General features: G+C 42.7%; 1 protein-coding gene across 2 annotated transcripts in view; it reads left to right on the top strand.

Moving 5' to 3' along the window:
* The window catches only part of ccdc28a (coiled-coil domain containing 28A), a 49,856-nt gene that overhangs the window by 24,717 nt on the left and 5,782 nt on the right, over positions 1–19,357 (top strand). For both annotated transcript variants that reach the window (XM_073051801.1, XM_073051800.1), the window contains exons 3-4: positions 10,929–11,092; positions 13,432–13,586. In XM_073051801.1, coding sequence (XP_072907902.1) covers positions 10,929–11,092; positions 13,432–13,586 — 319 coding nt within the window. The remainder of the gene's footprint in view (positions 1–10,928; positions 11,093–13,431; positions 13,587–19,357) is intronic.

The raw sequence follows: 19,357 nt of genomic DNA, 5'->3' as shown, positions 1-19,357 counted from the left end.
CCTGAATCACTGAGTGTGTGCCTTCAGGCTTTTGTATCTCCTTCCCAATGGTAACAGTGTGAAGAGGGCATGTCCTGGGTGGTGGGGATCCTTAATGATGGACGCCACTGAGGCACCGCTCCTTGAAGATGTCTTGGATACTGTGGAGGCTGGTATCCATGATAGAGCTGACTAATTTTACAATTTTCTGCAACTCATTTCGAGCTGTAACCACCCCCCCCCCCATAACAGATGCTGATGCGGCCAGTCAGAATGGTCTCCACAGTGTATTTGTAAAAGTTTTCAAGTATTTTAATTGACAAGCCAAATCTCCTCAAACTCCTAATGAAATATAGCCGCTGCCTTGCCTTCTTTATAGCTGCATCAAAATGTTGCATCCAGGTTAAGTTGTCAGAGATATTGACATCCAGGAACCTAAAATTGCTTACTCTCCCCACTTCTGATCCTTCTATGTGGATTGGTTTGTGATCTTTCGTCTATGCTTCTTGAAGTACACAATCAGCTCTTTGGTCTTGCTGATGTTAAGTGCAAGGCTGTTGCTGCGACACTGATCAACTAACTAGTATGTCTTGTCTGGTATGTCTGGTATGCCCTTTTGCCCATCTGAAATTCTGCCAACAATGGTTGTAGCATCAGCAAATTTGTAGATGCTGTTTGAGCTATGCCTAGCCACACAGTTATGAGAAAGAGTTGAGCAGTGGGTTAAGCACACATCCCTGCGCAGTGCCAGTGTTAATTGTCAGTGAGGTGGAGATGTTATTTCAAATCCACACAGATTGTCCACACAGAAGCCGAGGATCCAGTTGCAGAGGGAGGTTCAGAGACCCAGGTTCTGTAGCTTTTCGATCACGATTGCTGGAATGATGGTGTTAAATGCTGAGCTATAGTTGATAAACAATATCTTGACATAGGTGTTTGCGTTGTCCAGGTGATCCAAGGCTGCATGGAGCCATTGAGATTGTGGCTGCTGTAGACCTAATGTACAATAGGCAAAATGTAGTGGGTCCAGATCCTTCCTGAGATGGGTGTAGATTCTAGCCATGACCAAGCTCTCAAAGCACTATATCACCGTAGATATGAGTGCTACTGGACGATAGTCGTTGAGGCAGCTCACACTACTTTTCTTGAGCACTGGTATAATTATTGTCCTTTTGAAGCAGGTGGGAACTTCTGAATGTAGCAGTGAATGATTGAAAATGTCTTTGGATACTCCCACCAGTTGGATGGCACAGGTTTTCAGAGACATACCAGGTACTCAATCGGGCCTTGCTGCCTTGAGAGTATTCACCCTCTCGGGGAAAAAAAGCCTGCTGTCAGCTTCTGAGACAGAGATCACAGGGTCATCGGATGCTGCAGAGTTCCTCACAGCTGTACTTATATTCTCCTTTTCAAAGTGAGCATAAGAGGCATTGAGCTCATCTGATAGTGAAGCATCGCTGCCATTCATTCATCTGGCTATTAGTGTGGGAATGTACAGTAAGTTTTCGTAGGCACACACTCATCCACACAGGTTTTAATGAAGTCAGTATCAACTGTGGCGTACTCATCCAGACTCAAAGATGACTCCCCGAACACAGTCCAGTCCAGTGATTCAAAGTAGTCCTTAAGTGCTCCTGTGCCTTCCTGTCCCATACCTTCTTGGTCCTTGCTACTGGTGCTGCAGTCTTCGGTCTCTGCCTTTACTCGGAGTAGAAGTACAGCCAGGTGATCAGATTTACCAGTGGGCTTGGGACAGCACAGTAAGCGCTCTTGAACTTGGTGTAACAGTTATTTCCTCTGGTACTGCAGGTGATTTGTTGTTAATAATTATTTAGTGACTTTATCAAGCTGGCCTGGTTAAAATCGGCCAAAATGATGGGGAAGGAATCAGGGTGTGCTGTTTCATGCCTGTTGATATATATCGTTCAGTTCATCTAGAGTCTGTTTGACATTAGCTACGAGCCCATGACAGGAAAGATTCCAGCATGGATAAAGCAGTGGCTGAATGGCAGGAGGCAAAGAGTGGGACTAAAGGGAGCCTTTTCTGGCTGGCTGCCAGTGACTAGTGGTGTTCCTCAGGGGTCTGTATCGGGACTGTTCCTTTTTACGTTATATGTCAATGATTTGGATGATGGAATTGATGGCTTTGTTGCAAAGTCTGCAGAAGATATGAAGATAGGTGAAGGAGCAAATAGTTTTGAGGAAGTAGAGAGACTCTAGAAGGATTTAGATAGATTAAGAGAACGGGCAAAGAAGTGGCAGTTGGAATACAGTGTCGCGAAGTGTATAGTCATGCATTTGGGTAGAAAAAATGAAGGGGTGGACTATTTTACAAAAACGAGGTGCAAAGGGACTTGAGAATCTTTCTTCAGGATTCCCTAAAGGTTAGAGAGTTGTCACAGAAAAGCAGCATCCATTATCAAGGACCCCTACCATTCAAGCCATGTTCTCTTCTCGCTGCTGCCATCAGGAAGAAGGTACAGGAGCCTCAGGACCAATATCACTAGGTTCAGGAACAGTTATTACCCCCTTGACCATCAGGCTCTTGAACCAAAGGGGATAACTTCACTCAAATTCTCTTGCCCCATCACTTAACTGTTCCCACACCTATGAACTCACTTTCAAGGACTCTTCATCTCATGTTCTTGATATTTATCATCATCTCCTCCTCTTCCTCCCTCTTTCCCTTCCTCCCTCCTTCCCTCCCTCCTCCCTCCCCTCTCCCTCCCCTTCCTCCCCCTCCCTCCCTACTAAATCTTTTATTCATAGTTTATGCATAGTTAGTTGTTTTTTTTGCATGTTGTTTGTTTGTCCTATTGGGAGCAGATTTTTTTTGATTCTGTTGTGTTTCTGATACTTACTGTGAATACCCACAAGTAAATGAATCTCAGGTCTGTATATGTACTTTGATAATAAATTGACTTTGTACTTTTCTACGTTGTCTGGTATGAAAGTACGAATGCACAGGATCTGAAAATGCTGCAGAGAGTTATAATCTCAGCCAACTCCATCATGGGCACTATCTTCCCCAGCATCAAGGACATCTTCAAAAGGCAATGCCTTAAGAAGGCGACATCCATCATTAAGGACACTCGCCATCCAGGATATGCCTACGTATCATTACAACCATCAGAGAGGAGATGCAGGGGCCTGAAGACACACACTGAATGCTTTTGGAACAGCTTTTTCCCTTCTGCCATCGGATTTCATGAACCTATGAACACTACCTCACGATTTTGCTCTCTTTTGCACTGTACTGCTGCCACAAACAACAAATTTCACAACATGTCAGTGATAATAAACCTATTCTGATTCTCATTCAGTGAATGTATTTACATTAGCCACATTCTAATTGTTTTCAATGTTTCAACTCTAATAGATTTTAAAACATATATTAAAGTGTCAAATGTAAGGAGTAAAGTTTTAAAATGTATTTTGTGTTGAGAATCTGTGTGTGCCTGGTGGTAGAGGAGAGAGACAGTTCAGTTTGAGATGTGTATCGCATTTATTGCAGTCAAAATGTGAGCACCGACACTGATTGGATCATTTGAATATGGAAGGGAGGGATTTATTCCGAATGCCAGTGGAATAATTTGAGCTGAATTAATGGCTCCAATCAGCCAGTCTCCTCTCTTATGGTAGGTTAAGGTTCTTTTCTCCCAGTGGTGATGTCATTAAACCTGTTTACTAAAGGTGCTGGTTCAAAGAAAATGGGCGTTGTGTTTGATTTGTTTGAACTGTTAATCCTTTTGCTTTTGGGCAAACATAAAAGGTCACAATATATTTAATAATTATTAGTTTCATGAAAAAAACACACTCCCATTTTGTTATTGCAATCAGATGAGCAGGTCCTTTTAAGCATTGGTTACATCTGGAAAACTCATTTTACTTAAGTGAATTGTTAATTATTTCTTGGGCTTGTGAACATAGAACTGTACAGCACAGTAAAGGCCCTTCAGTCACAATGTTGTGCCAACCTTTTTTTTTGAACAATCTACAGCACATTACAGGGCCTTTGGCCGATAATGCTGTGCCGACCACGAAACCTACTCTAGAAACTGCCTAGAATTTCCCTACTTCATAGCCCTCTTATTTTTCTAAGCTCCATTTTCCTATAGAAGAGTCGCTTAAACGACCCTATTGCATCCACCTCTACCACCGTTGCTGGCAATGCATTTCACGCATCCACTACTCTCTGTGTGAAAAACTTATCTCTGATATCCTCCCTGTACCTACTTACAAGCAACTTAAAACTATGCCCCCTTGTGTTAGCCATTTAACCCCTGGGCAAAACCCTCTGGCTATCCACACGATCAATGCCTCTCAATATCTTATACACCTCTATCAGGTCATCCTCCATCACTCCAAGGAGAAATGGCCAAGTTCACTCAACCTATTCTCATAAGGCATGCTCTCCAATCCAGGCAACATCCTCGTAAATCTCCTCTGCACTCTCTCTATAGTATCCACATCCTTCCTGTAGTGAAGTGACCAGAACTGAGCACAGTACTCCAAGTGGGGTACTATTTTGTATAGCTTTAACATTACCTCATGGCTCTTGAACTCAGTCCCACAGTTGATGAAGGCCAGCACTTAACAACACTTAGCAGCAGCTTTGAGTATCCTATGGACATGGACCCCAAGATCTCGCTGATCCTCCACACTGCCAAGGGTCTTACCATTAATATTAAATTCTGTCTTCAAATTTTACCTACCAAAATGAACCACTTAACATTTATTTAGGTTGAATTCAATCTGCTACTTCTTAGCCCAGTTCTGCATCCTATTGATGTCATGCTGTAACCTTTAACAACCCTCCAGACTATGCACAACACCCCCAACCTTTGTGTCATCAGCAGACTTACAAACGAGCTCCTACTTCCTCATCCAGGTCATTTATAAAAATCACAAAGAGGAAGGGTCCCAGAACAGATCCCTGCAGAACACCTCTGGTCACCATCCTCCATGCAGAATATGAACCATCCACAACCAAACTTTGCCTTCTGTGGGCAAGCCAATTCTGGATCCACAAAGCAAGGTCGCTATGGATCCCATGCCTTCTTACTTTCTGAATGAGCCTTGCATGGGGAACCTTATCAAATGCCTTACTGAAATCCATATACACTACATCCACTGCTCTACCTTCATCAATGTGTTTTGTTATATACTCAAAGTATTCAATCAGGCTCGTAAGACATGACCTGCCCTTGACAAAGCCATGTTGACTATTCTAATCATATTATGCCTCTCCAAATGCTCATAAATCCTGCCTCTCAGGATCTTCAACAACTTGCCCACCACTGAAGTAAGACTCACTGGTCTATAATTTCCTGGGTTATCTCTACTCCATTTCTTGAATAAGGGAACAACATTTGTAACCTTCTGATCCTCTGATACTTCTCCCATCCCTATTGATGATGCAAAGATCATCGCCAGAGGCTCAGCAATCTCATCACTCACTCTTAAAGTAGCCTAGGGTATATCTCGTCTGGTCCTGCGACTTATCAAACTTAATACCTTTCAAAAGCTCCAGCACATCCTCTTTCTTGATGTCTATACGCTCAAGCGTTTCAGCCTGCTGTAAATCATCCCCACAATTGTCAAGGTCCATTTCATTGGTGAACACTGAAGGAAAGTATTTATTAAGCACCTCCGCTACTCCTTCCCGCTCCATGTTTCCACTATTGCTCTTGATTAGTCCTATTCTCACATGGCTTATCCTCGTGCTCTTCACATACTTGTAGAAAGCCTTGGGGTTTTCCTTAAACCTACTCACCAAGGCCTTCTCATGGCCCCTTCCAGCTCTCCTAATTTCATTCTTGAGCTGCTCCCTAGCACCCTTGTAATTTTCTAGAGCTCTAACAGTACCTAGTTTCTTGAACCTAATGTCCTGAATCATGGGAAGTTCACAACTATAGATGTTCTGGGCTGTCCGCACCACCCTGCAAAGTCCTGAGATGAAGGGAGATACAGTTCCCATACCAGGCAGTGATGCAGCCATTCAGGATGCTCTTAATTGTGTCCCTGTAGAAATGTCTTAGGATTTGGGGACCTATTCCAAACTTCCTCAACCATCTGAGGTGAAAGAGTCACTGTAACGCCTTTTTTACTACACCACTGGTGTGTACAGACCACGTGAAGTCCTTGGTGATATGGATGCCGAGGAACTTGAAGCTGTTTACCCTCTCAACCCCAGATCCATTGATGTCAATAGGCGTTAGCCCATCTCCAGAGATCGGTGTGTAAAAAGGGCTCAAAGGAATATTGGGGACCCGCGTCACCCCAACCACAAACTGTTCCAGCCTCTGCCATCCGGGAAGCAATACCGCAGCATAAAAGCCAGGACTAACAGGCTCCAGGACAGCTTCTTCCACCAGGCCATCAGACTGATTAACTCATGCTGACACAACTGTATTTCTATGTTATATTGACTGTCCTGTTGTATATAGTATTTAGTATAAACTACTAAAAATTGCACATTGCACATTTAGGTGGAGATTTAACAAAGATTTCTACTCCTCATGTATATGAAGGATATTCAAAGGATATAAAAATCAATTCAATTCAAATTCAATTCAAGAAGTGAGGCTTTAGATATCAAAAATAGCTTAGTGATTTCAGATACTGGAATTTGGAGTAAAAAACATACTGCTAGAAGAACTGAGTTTATACAGGGAAACAATTGCTATTTGGGTTTGTGACCCATGATCAATCTATTTCCTTTCATGTATAAATTCCACATACTATAGTGCAAGTGGTTTCACTAGTAAGCCAAATTATCTCAAAGATGTAATTAATATGAAAAGCTACAAACAAGAGAAAATCTGCAGATGCTGGAAATACAAGTAACACACACAAAATGCCGGAGGAACTCAGCAGGCCAGGCTGGCAGCATCTAGGAAAAGAATAGGATTGTCATTTTGGCACCGCTCTCTACAAAGTCCTGTGATTGAGGGAAGTACAGTTCCCATACCAGGTAGTGATGCAGCCAGTCAGGATGCTCTCAACTGTGCCCCTGTAGAAAGTTCTTAGGATTTGGGGGCCCACACCAAACTTCTTCAACTGTGGCAGAAAATTTGCCAGCACTTTTTGCCTGAATGTGAGCAGTGGTTATTAAATTCAGTGCTGAATCCAGAAGGTTGAGAAGTCCTCAATGGCTACCTGAAGTTAAACAGGAGGGAAGGCTTTTCTGTTGTTTAGAATGATATGGTCAGATGTCACACAAGATCAAGTTATCTGTGTGTAGCCATAAGCCAATATTTTAATAAAATTGCTGTGTATTTCTGAACTCAACCATTGGCTTTTGCGTGGAGCTTTGTCATGCAAAAGGGGTCACTGTACAGAGTGGAGGCACTTAGGGGTTACACGGTAGCATAGTGTTTAGTGCATCAATTTACTGCGCTGACACCCTTGGTCTGTATTAATCTGTGAATTAATTTGCCACTTTAGAGATCACTACTATTGCAGTCTTCTTCTGTTTTTGACAGCAATAGTAAGAGAATTAGCCAATCCCCCCTTTCACTTACCCTTCCTGGCACATTTTCGAACCCTTAATTCTACCCCTTTATTGTCAGTTCTTTTTGCACTACCTCAGATTACACTTCTGTATAGAGTGTGCAGGATGCAGAGGAGATTTACCAGGATGCTGCCTGGATTATGGAGCATGTCTTATGAAAGTAAACCGAGCGAGCTAGGACTTTTCACTCTGGCATGAAGGAGGATGAGAGGTGACTTGATAGAGGTGAACAAGATGATAAATGGCATAGATCCAGTGGACAGCCAGGGTGGATATGGCTAATACAAGCAGACAATGTTTTAAGGCATATATGTCAAACTCAAGGCCTGCGGTGGAATTATCTTTGGCCCGCGAGATAATATCTAATTACTATTAAAGCTGGCCCCAGTAATCGAAGCGCCTATGGCGTATGATATGGCTAATGCTGAGTTTATTCAGGTACCAGGTTTTCAGGGTTTTTAGTGTTTATTCGGCAGTCTTGCTCGGCAGTCTTCTTCATAAGAAACGGAATTTGTAAAGTGAAACACTTTGTAGTTATAGCAGAGACTGAGACACATGAGAGCAGGCTGAAAAAACGGAGGCAACGAAAGCTGCGTTCGCACGCGTCAGACTGATCCGGCCCGCATGAAGCTGCATTTTGCTCAATCCGACCCGTGACCTAAAATGAGTTTGACACCCCTGTTTTAAGGTAATTGGAGGAAAGTGTAGCGGGTGATGTTAGAGGTAGGGTTTTTTTTTACAGAGTACTGACTGCATGGAACGCACTGCTAGGGATATAGTAGAGGCAGATATTTTAAGGATATTTAAGAAACTCTTAGATAGGAACGTGGATGATAGTAAAATGGAGGGCTATATGGGAAGGAAGAGTTCGATTGATCTCAGTAGGTTAATGATTTTCAAAGGGCCTTACTGTGCTGCAGTGTTCTATGTTCTATGCATCATTTTGTTGTTTTGTAGCTGTAGTTGTACTTATTGTATTATTACCACTATACTGTTTATTCTGTGAACAAGGAATTTCATTTTACTCTTATGTATATGACAGTAAGCTAATCTGAATCTGAGGAGTCTGAAGAGAGTTGGACTACGCACATCATTCTACAGATGTGAAGTAGAGAGCATCCTGACAGACTGCCTCACTGCAGGGTACGGAAAGTGCATTGGGGCCGACAGGGAGGCTCCACAATGGGTCGTCAAAACTGCCCAACGCGTCACCAGCACCAGCCTACCTGCCATCAAGAACATATACACAGAAAGGTGCCAGTACCATCATGAATGATCCTACCCACCTGATCGTGGACTATTTGTCCCACTCCCATCAGGAATAGCATCCATACCGGACTACCAGACTCAAAACCAGTTACTTCCCTCAAGCAAAAGACTGATCAATACCTCCACTTTTTCACCACCCCACCACCACTACTTTATCATTTCCTTATGTATAGATACTGCTGTGCCTAGCTTCACTTTATGGACATATGATCAATCTATGCATATGTTATTTATTTATTGTGTTTTTTATTATTGTGTTCTTTATCTTATTATGTATTTTTTGTGTTTCAGTGGATCTAGAGTTAATTTTGTTCTCCTTTACATTTGTGTATTGAAAGTAATATTAATCTATTTTGATTTAATAAGGGGCAAACAACTATTTTCATACCTCTGTCTGTTACTCAGCCAAGTGGCTGAACGAAAGCCAGCAGAAATGACTTGGTGAGCTTCCACTCGGTCTCAGTCAACATGACTTAAACATTGCAACTGATAAGAAAGGATATATCATTAAGGATTCATTAATGTTTACCAAGTTTTATGGAACTTCTGAATGCATTAAACAAAGGATCGCATTACTGTTGCGTACTGAGTAAATAAATCTGATGTGGTATTGAGACGGTACAGATCAGAGAGGTTCCAAGTCCAACTTTGTAAAGAACCAGGTGAGGATGCTATGGTTAACTTTACCTCACTGTCCCAATGTGGAGAGAAACCAAGCAGGGACATCGGCAGCCTCAACAGTTTATTGTGTCCAGGTTCTGTCAGAATTATCCCTGCACCTTCAGTAAACAAGAATTCGTATTTCAAAAATAGTTATATGCATGTATGTTTGTTGCAAATTTTGATTCTTTCTTTCAACAGTACACTTAGCTGTTGTGAATTGCTATAAGGTTCAAACTGATTTTTGTCCAGACTTCGAGAGATGATACCATCAGCAGAGTATTTGATATTTTAGATTGATTTTTTTCATCACTTATTCCTCAAGTTAATGATACTTGTGTGTTTATATTTTCTGTATTCACTTTGTCACATTTAGAAATGTTTATAGATTCATAGAACAAGACAGCACAGAAACAGGCCCTTCAGCCCATCTAGTCAATGCCAGTTATTCTGCCTAGTTCCATCCCCTCCCATCCATGTATCTATCTATCCAAACTTAAGTGTTGTAATCAGACATACATCCACTACTTACACTTTCAGCTCATTCCACACTTGCACCACCCTCTGAGTGAAGAAGTTTCCCTTCATGTTCCACTTAAATATTTTACCTTTAACCCTTAACCCATGACCTCTAGTCTAGTCTCACCTAACCTCAGTGGAAGAAGACTGCATTTTTCCTATCTATACTCCCCATAATTTTGTATAGCTTAATCAAATCTCCCTTCATTTGACTGCACTCCGGGGAATAAAGATCTAATCTGTTCAACCTTTCTCTATAACTCAGGTCCTAAAGTCCCAGCACCACCAGGCAAGTCTTCTCCATACTCTATCAATTTTATTGATATCTTTCCTGTAGGTTGGTGAGTAGAGCTGTATGTAATACTCCAAATTTGGCCTCACCAACATCTTATACAACTTCAACATAATATCCCAAATCCTGTACTCAGTATTTTGATGATCAAGGCCAGTGTGCCAAATGCTTTCTTTACGACCTTATCTACCTTCAATGTCACCTTCAAAGAACAAATAAACTTATAATTGCAATAACAATAAATGAATAGTAAAGTGGTGCCACTTTCAATGAATTATGGATCCGTATTCCCAGATCCCTTTGTTCTACCACACTTTTCAGTGCCCCACTACTCACGGTGTTTGTCCTCCCAAAGTGCAACACTTCACACTTGTCTGCGTCAACTTCCATCTGTCATTTATTAGCCTATTTCCCAGGGTACAATGTTATAAAGTAATGAAGAAATCAGTCAAGATTTATTTTGGTTTCTGGAGAAGTTATTAATTTTCCTTGGCATTCAAGATGTGTAGTACCTGATAGCTTTAGATTGAACTCAGAATTATTGCACTCTCAAGACTCAAAGGGAGAAGATCAGGTCACAAAGAAGGACCCCGCAGTGTGGAGCAGGTGCCCTGAAGAACACAAATTGTGTAGACCCTAGTTTTCTGCTTTAAACCACCCTGACTCTCACTTCTTTTTCTTCTGTAACCTTAGGGTTGTTATAGAGAAGCCTAAACCACAGACTTCAGCTGGAAAGAGCACCCAGTCGGCCCACATCCAGCATTCCTTCCTCACCGATGTATCTGATGTGAAAGAGATGGAGAGAGGACTGCTCAGCCTCCTGAACGACTTCCACTCTGGAAAGCTTCAAGCGTTTGGTAAAAGGCCCCTTCTGTCTGGTTAGAAGGTTCTTGTTCAAAGTACGGCCTGGGTCTTATTGCCTCAGCTCCAAAGCTGGTGGCACAAAACGACATGGGGTTGAGTTACTTTGCTGTTCTTTCCTTCAACTAACATCTGAACCCAATGTAAATCACCATCCCCGTTTGACATGTGTTGTAGTACACTTCACTCACTCTTCTCTTCATGGTAATGTTGACTTAGTAAAGATATAAATGAGATTGAAGAGTACAGGGAAAATGTACAAATATGTTGCCAGGACTTGAGGACCTGAGTTATAGCTAAAGGTTGAATAGGTTAGAACTTAATTCCCTGAAGTGTAGGAGAATGAGGGGAGATTTGATCGAGGTATACAAAATTATGAGGGCTATAGATCAGGTAAATGCAAGCAGGCTTTTTCCATTGAGGCTAGAACTGGAAGTCATGGGTTAAAGGTGATGGGTGAAACAGTTAAGGGGAAACTTTTTCACTCGGAGGGTGGAACAAGCTGCTAGCGGGAGTGGTGGATGCAGGTTCAATTTCAACACGAAAGAGACATTTGGATATGTACCTGGATGTGAGGGGTAGGAAGGGCTACAGTCCAGGTGCCAGTGGAGGAGACTATGCAGATTAATAGTGCATCACAGACTGGGTGGGTCAGAGGGCCTGTATCTGTGCTGTTACCCTCAATGAGTCTATGTGGCCCCTGGGCTTCTGCTGCCAGGCAAATGTCCAGTTTTCATCTATGCAAGATAGAATTAAGTTACATGTTAATGTGCGTACAATGCCCTCCTTTACAGAGCTCCCATTCATGGGTTTCCCATTACTCTTTGGCTCAACCTGAAGCACTATGATAACTCCACCATGCTGTGACTGTTAATTGTGGACTTAAACAGCTGGGAAACAGGCCCTTTGGTCCAACGTGTCTATGCTGACTGAGGTGCTCACCTATGATAAAGTTACAGCATCATACAGCATGGAAATAGGCCTTACATTCCAACCAGTTCATGTTGACCAAGCTAGTCCCATTTAACTGCATTTGGCCCATGCCTTTCCTATCTATGTACTTGACCAAATATTGTTTAAATGCTGTTATTATACCCATCTCAAACCACTTTCTCTAGCAACTCATTCCATATTCACAGCACTCTCTGCATGAGGAAGTTGCTCCTCAGGTCCCTTTTAACTCTTTCTGCTCGCACCTTAAACCTGTGCCCTCTAGGTATTGATTCCCTTTTTCTAAGGAAAAGAACTATGCATTCATCCTATTTAAGCCCCTCATGAGTTTATAGACCTCTGTAACATCATCTCTCAGACTCGAAGTCCCAGCCTGTCCAGCCTCTCAAGTCTCAAAGTTGCAGCCTGTCCACCCTTTCAGTTGGGCAGGCTAGCATTGCACTCCAACGAATAAAGCCCCAGCCTGTCCAAACTTACCCAATTACTCAGCCCTCGAGTCCTGGCAACATTCTTGTAAGTTGGTAAATTCAATGTGAACTTCACAAAAGATACTGCACAATTGATGGCAATGGTTACAGCATCTGTGGTTACTGTGCAACTTGCAGAATGGATGGTGAAATGGAGAGTGGTAGTAGAGTGGATTGTGATGCATTTCTGCAGTGTCCTATGGAACAGTGTCTTGTGGCACAGTACAAGCCCTTTGATGCACAATTTTTTGCCGACCTTTTAACTTACTCCAAGATCAGTCTAACCCTTCCCTCCAACATATTTGTATCATCCACGTACCTAAGAGTTTCATAAATGCCCCTAATGTATCTGCCTCTACCACCACCCCTGGCAGGGTGTTCTATGCATCCACCACTCTCAATATAAAGAACTTACCTCTGACATCCCCTTTATACTTTCCTTCAATCACCTTAAAATCTTGCCCCCTTGGTATTAGCTCTTGCTGCCTGGGGTAAAGTCACTGGCTGTTCACTTGATCTATGCCTCTTATCATCTTGCACACCTTCATTAAGTCACATCTCATCCTCCTTCTCTCCAAAGAGAAAGCCCTAGTTCACTCAACCAATCCTCAGAAGACATGCACTGTAATCCAGGCACTCATCCTGGTAAGTTTCCCCTGCACCCTCGCCAAAGTTTCTACATCCTCCTAGTAATGAGCCAGTCAGAACTGAACACAGTATTCAAGTGTGGTTTAGCCAGAGTTTTAGAGAGCTGCAACATTATCTTGTGGCTCTTGAGCTCAACCTGTTCTCATTCCTTAAGAAAGAAATTACTCCTCCAGTCTCCCAGTGACCCACACTTTGCCAGTGCTTCTGTGTTTCTACTTCATCCTCTTTGCTTTATAGAGATGCAGATTTATTTTCTCTTGTCATTACAGGCAATGAGTGTTCCATCGAGCAGATGGAACACGTACGTGAGATGCAGGAGAAGTTGGCACGCCTACACTTTGACCTCTACAGTGACCTTGAAGAACCAGGGGATGAACATGGGAACATAGCTGTGGATGTGAACCTGGACAAACTACTGACTAATGTAAGTCCCGGTGTGAGCAGCCAGCACCAATGAGTTTGGTAGCCGAGGATTGGGAGGAAAGGGCTAAGAAGTATTGTACAGAGAGCATTATAGAATCATAGAGCACTACAGCACAAAAACAGGTCCTTCGGCCCATCCAGTCATGCTGAGCCATTAATCTGCCTAGTCCCATTGTCCTGTACCAGAACTATAGCTCTCCATCCCCCTCCTATCCATGTACCTATCCAAATTCCTCTTCAATGTTGAAATCGAACCTGCAACCATCACCTCCGCTGGCAGCTGGTTCCACACGCTCACCATCCTCTGAGTGAAGACGTTTCCCCACGTGTTCCCCTTAAATATTTCATCCTTAACCCATGACCTCTAGTTCTAGTCTCACCTAACCTCAATGGAAAAAGCCTGCTTGCATTTACTCTATCTATACCTCTCATAATTTTGTATACCACTATCAAATCTCCCCTCCTTCCCCTACACTCCAGGGAATAAAGTCCATAGTCAGGTGATCAGAACTGCACACAGTACTCCAGATTTGACCTCAACAACATCTTATACAACTTCAATATAACATGCCAACTATTCAGCTCAACATTTTGATTTTTGAAGGCTAATGTGCCAAAAAATTTCCAGAACTTTACAGCTCAGTACAAGCTCTTCAGCCCATGATGTTGTACCAATTTTAACTGATTTTAATCTAATGTTTCCCTCCTATACAGTCCTCCATTTTTCTATTATCCATGTGCCTATGTAAAATTTTCTTAAATGCCCCTTATGTATCTGCCTCTACCATCACCTCTGGCAGTGTGTTCTACTCACTGTGTAAGAAAACCTACCTCTGACATCTCCTTTATACTATCCTCCAATCGCCATAAGGTTATGCCTCCTTACTTTCGCTATTTCTGCCGTGGGAAAAGTCTCTGGCTGTCCACTTCATCAATGCCACTTATCATCTTACACACCTCTATCAACTCACTTCTCATCCTCCTCTCCAAAGAGAAGAGCCATAGCTTACTCAACCTATCCTCAAAAGCTAGTGTTCTCCAATCCAGACAGCATCCGGTAAAACTCCTCTCCACCCTCTCTAAAGCTTCCACATCCTTCCTATACTAAGGATATGTGAGAGGGCAGTTGTATGTGGTTGAATGGGATCTGGGATCAGCCATGATGAAATAGCGGATTGGAATCAATGGGCTGAATGGCCTAATTCTGCTCCTGTCTCTTATGGTCTTATGGTCTAAAGCACTCGATGCAAAATGTCCAAAAGGACAGGGACTATGTGCTCATAGTGCAGTCAATATAGCAGTGGAATTGTGTCAACTGACCTCAGTTCCCTTGGAGCAGGTATAAAGGAAACAATCTCTCCAGGTCCTATTGCCAGAGACCCTGACCAGAACTGTGAGATATCTGATTCATTATGCTGCCCATTGGAGGGGGGGGGGGGGTGCGTAGCAGTTAGCGTAACACTATTACAGCACCAATGACCCAGGTTCAATTCCACCACTGTCAATAAGGAGTTTGTATGTTCTCTCTGTGGCCACATGGATTTCGACCAGGTGCTTCAGTTTGCTCCCACATCTCAAAAGCGTCCATGTTAGTAGTTTAATTGGTCCCATTGGTGTAATTGGGTGGCGCAGGTTCATTGGGCTGGAAGGGCTGTATTTCTAAATAAATAAATAAAATGAACTCTGCTATTATAAAACCCCGATTAGTTCCTGAAAAGCAGCAATCTCCCATAAGAGAGTCACAGAGTTGCACAACACGGAAGCAGGTCTGTCAGCCCAGCTCGTCCATGCTAGTCCTAATTTCCCATATTTGACCACATCCCTCTAAACTTTTCTTATATGTATACATGTCCAAAATGCTTTTGGGCCCCATATCTAAAAAAAGAGTGTTGGCATTGGAGAGGGTCCAGATGAGGTTCACAAAAATGTTCCCGGGAATGGAAAAATTGACATATGAGGAACATTTCATGGATCTGGGCATATACATATTGTAACCCAGAAGATTTGGGGAGGGGGATCTCATTGAAACCTATTGAATATCCAAAGGCTGAGACTGTGGATGTGGAGGGGATGTTTCCAAAAGTGGGAGATCTAGGACCAGAGGGCACATCCTCAGAATAGAAAGACATCCATTTAGAACAGATATGAGGAGGAATTTCATTAGCCAGAGGGCGATGAATCTGTGGAATTCATTGCCACAGACCTGTGCAGGCCAAGTCATTAGGTATATTTAAAGCAGAGGTTCTTGATTAGTCAGGGTGTCAAATGTTATAGGGAGAAGGCAGGAAAATGGGGTTGAGAGGGATAATAAATTGGCCATGTTGGAACAGGGGAGCAGAGTCGATGGACCAAATGGCCTAATTCTGCTCATGGCCTTATTACTGTTATTGTACCTATTCAAGCAATTGCTCTGAGAGCTGATTCCACATTGACATCATTTTCTGCATGAAGAAATTGCTCATTGGGTACTTGTTAAACCTCACCCCCTCCACTTTAAACCAATGTCTCTAGTCTTTGATTCCCTTTCCCTGTGAAAAAGACTATGTGCATTCACTCTTTCTATGTTCCTTGTACCTTAATATACCTCTATGGTGTATGGGGTGTCCAGGGAGGGGTAGCACGTCTAGTGAAGGTGCTTATCATGTCCATTCTGGGACAGCTCATCTTTGGTCCCCACTGGACACTTGGCTCTCACCTGTGGCTCCAAGTAGCTGTTTGCATGGGACAGCGGCCACAGCCTGGTACACCGCTTCGACAGTCTGGCTAAACCAGGTGGCAGATCTCTTACTCTGAAGAGGCAGGAAGGTGCCTGTTCGTGCATGTGGAGTCAGGTCTGGCGGACTTGGCGGAAGAGATCAGCAGTGAGATCCAATGGCCAAAAAGACATTTGTGAAGAGCGAAGGGCATGACAAGGCACAGAAGAAGTCATGGACATCCACTGTAACCGAGGATGATTCCAGTTGCAACAACTATCTGTACCACTGGACTTGGATTTCTGAGGTTGATAAGAGTGGAACTGCCCCAATGCAATGGCTTTTCAACGTCAAAAACCCTCCTGTGCAGGTCTCCTATCACCGTTTGATATGATGGACAACCAACCATAGTCCCCCTTCAGTCTCTACAATAAAAACAGCCCTGCTGACTTCACCCTATAACTCAGGTCCTCAAGTCCTGGCCACGTTCTCATAAATCTTACTTGCAGTTTGCAACTTAATAGAATTTGTTCTTATAACAGGGTAGCTAATACTGAACAAGATTCCCTGGGTGAAACTTCACCAAGTTACTGCACAGCTGTTAAATTCCAACTTCTATGCTGGGTGTCCTTACAGAGGAAAATTTACAAGGATGTTGCTGTGACTTGAAAACCTGAGTTATAGGCAAAGGTTAAATAGCTTCGGACATTATTCCCTAGAGTTTAGAAGAATAAAGGGAGATTTGATAGAACTATACAAAATTAATATAGATAGGGTAAAGTAAATGTAAGCAGACTCTTTTCTACTGAGGTTGGGTGAGACGAGAAATAGAAGTCATTGGTTAAGGGTGAAAGGTGAAATGTTTAAGGGAACCTGAAGGGGCAACTTTTTCACACTGAGGGTGGGCAACGAGCTGTCAATGGAAGTAGTGGATGTGGGTTTGATTTCAACACTTAAGAGAACTTTGGATAGGTACATGGATAGGAGTGTATGGAGGGCTGTGGTCTGGGTGCATAATGACGGGACGAGGCAGAATAATAATTTAGCATGGACTAGATGTGCCAAAGGGCCTGTTTCTGTACTGTAGTGCTCTATGCCTCAATGATGGCCAGCATACTAAAACACAAGAGATTTTGCAGATTGAGCATACTGAAGGCCTTCCTCACCACCATGGATACCTGTGATGCCACTTCCACATCCTTGTCTGGACTTTGCCTTCAGGTGATTCCATGCTGGGTTTACTATGAGCTAGTAGCCACTGATTTGATACACCCTACAGCAATGAATTGAAGAATTCACTGTCCATGGCAACGGCTACTTCCATGTGGCTAGTAGAAACTTTTTGAAATTAGTGTCCGGGTCAGATAGTCAGCGCCTTGCATCAGCCGTCCGCTGGTTCTTTGTCCCTCAGACCCCGAGTGGAAAAGGAGTTAGGTGGTAAACACAAGAGATTATGCTGGTGCTGTAAATCCAAATGAACAAGCTTCATCGCTTATAGAAAACAGTTACAGTCATGCACACTAATGTTTGCCTTAACCCCCACTATGATTTATTGAGGTCAGGGCACAAAGACTGAATAATAAATCACAGCCGTGCATCACTGCTCACATTTAAGCTATGATTATAATGACTAATCACAGCTCTGTGTAATGTGTTGACTATTGTCCTGATACGTCTCATTCCTGTCAACACTGAGAACTGCCATAGGTACTCTTGCATAGTGAAGGGACTCGTATTTTTGCTCATATTAAGACCATAAGACACAATTAAGCCTTTTGACTCATCAAGTCTGCTCTGCCCGTCCATCATGGCTGATTTATTATCCATTTCAACCCCATTCTCCTGCTTTCTCCCCATAACCTTTGATGCGTTGACTTACCAAAAACCAATCAACCTTGGTTTTAAACATATTAATTCCACAGATTCACTGCCCTCTGCCTAAAGAAATTCTTTTTCAACTCTGTTCTCTCTATTCTGAGCCTGTGCACTCTGGTCCTAGACTCCCCATCTAGAGGAAACATCCTCTCCACATTCACTCTGTCTAGGTCTGTCAATACTCAATAGGTTTCAGTGAGATCCCTCCCCCCATTCTTCTAAATTCCAGCAAGTACAGCCCCTAACCCTTTAATTCCCAGCATTCTGGTGAACATCCTCTGAACCCTTTCCAATGCGAGTACATCTTTATTTTAGAAAATGGACCTAAAACTGCTCACAATTCTTCGTGAAATCTGAACAATACCTTATAAAGCCTGAGCATCACATCCTGCACAAGGACTCCCAAGTCCCTTTGCACTTCTGATTTTTGAATTTTCTCCTTGTTTAGAAAATAATCCACACCTTCATTTCTTCTACCAAAGTGCATGAGCATACACTTCACTATATTCCAACTGCCACTTCTTTGCCCATTTTCTCAATTTGTCCTTGTGCAGACTCCCTGCTTCCTCAATACTACCTATCCCTCCAACTATCTTTGTACTGTCTGCAAGCCACAAAGCCATCAATTCCGCCATCCAAATTGTTGACCTTAACGTGAAAAGAAGCGGTCCCAACACAAATCCTTGCAGAACACCACTAGCAGCCAACCAGAGTAGGCCCTTTTTTTCTCCCCATTCTTTGTCTCCTGCTAATCAGGCAATACTCTATCCATGCTAGTATCTTTCCTGTAATACCATGGGCTCTTGTTAAACAGCCTCATGTGCAACATCTTGTCAGAGGCCTTCTGAATACACAAGTAAACAACATCCATTGACTCTCCTTTGTCTATCCTACTTGTTATTTCCTCAAATAATTCCAACAAATTAGTCAAGCAAGATTTCCCCTTTAGAAAACCATGTTAACTTTGGCGTACTTTACTATGTGCCTTCAAGTGTCCCAAAACCTCATCCTTAATAATGGACTCCACCATCTTCCCAACCAGTTAAGTATGCTAACTGGCTTACTCTGCTATTCCACCTCCCTCTGTTCTTAAAGAGTAAAATAATACCTGTAATTTCCAGTTCTCTGGAACAGCTCCAAAATCTAGTGATTCTTGAAAGGTAATTACTAATGCCTCCACAATCTCTTCAGCTACCTCTTTCAG

This window comes from Hemitrygon akajei, chromosome 7 (assembly GCF_048418815.1).
Source record: "Hemitrygon akajei chromosome 7, sHemAka1.3, whole genome shotgun sequence".
Lineage (NCBI taxonomy): Eukaryota > Metazoa > Chordata > Chondrichthyes > Myliobatiformes > Dasyatidae > Hemitrygon > Hemitrygon akajei.
Note: the sequence above shows the minus strand (reverse complement) of the source record. Positions and strands in the feature narration are given on the sequence as shown.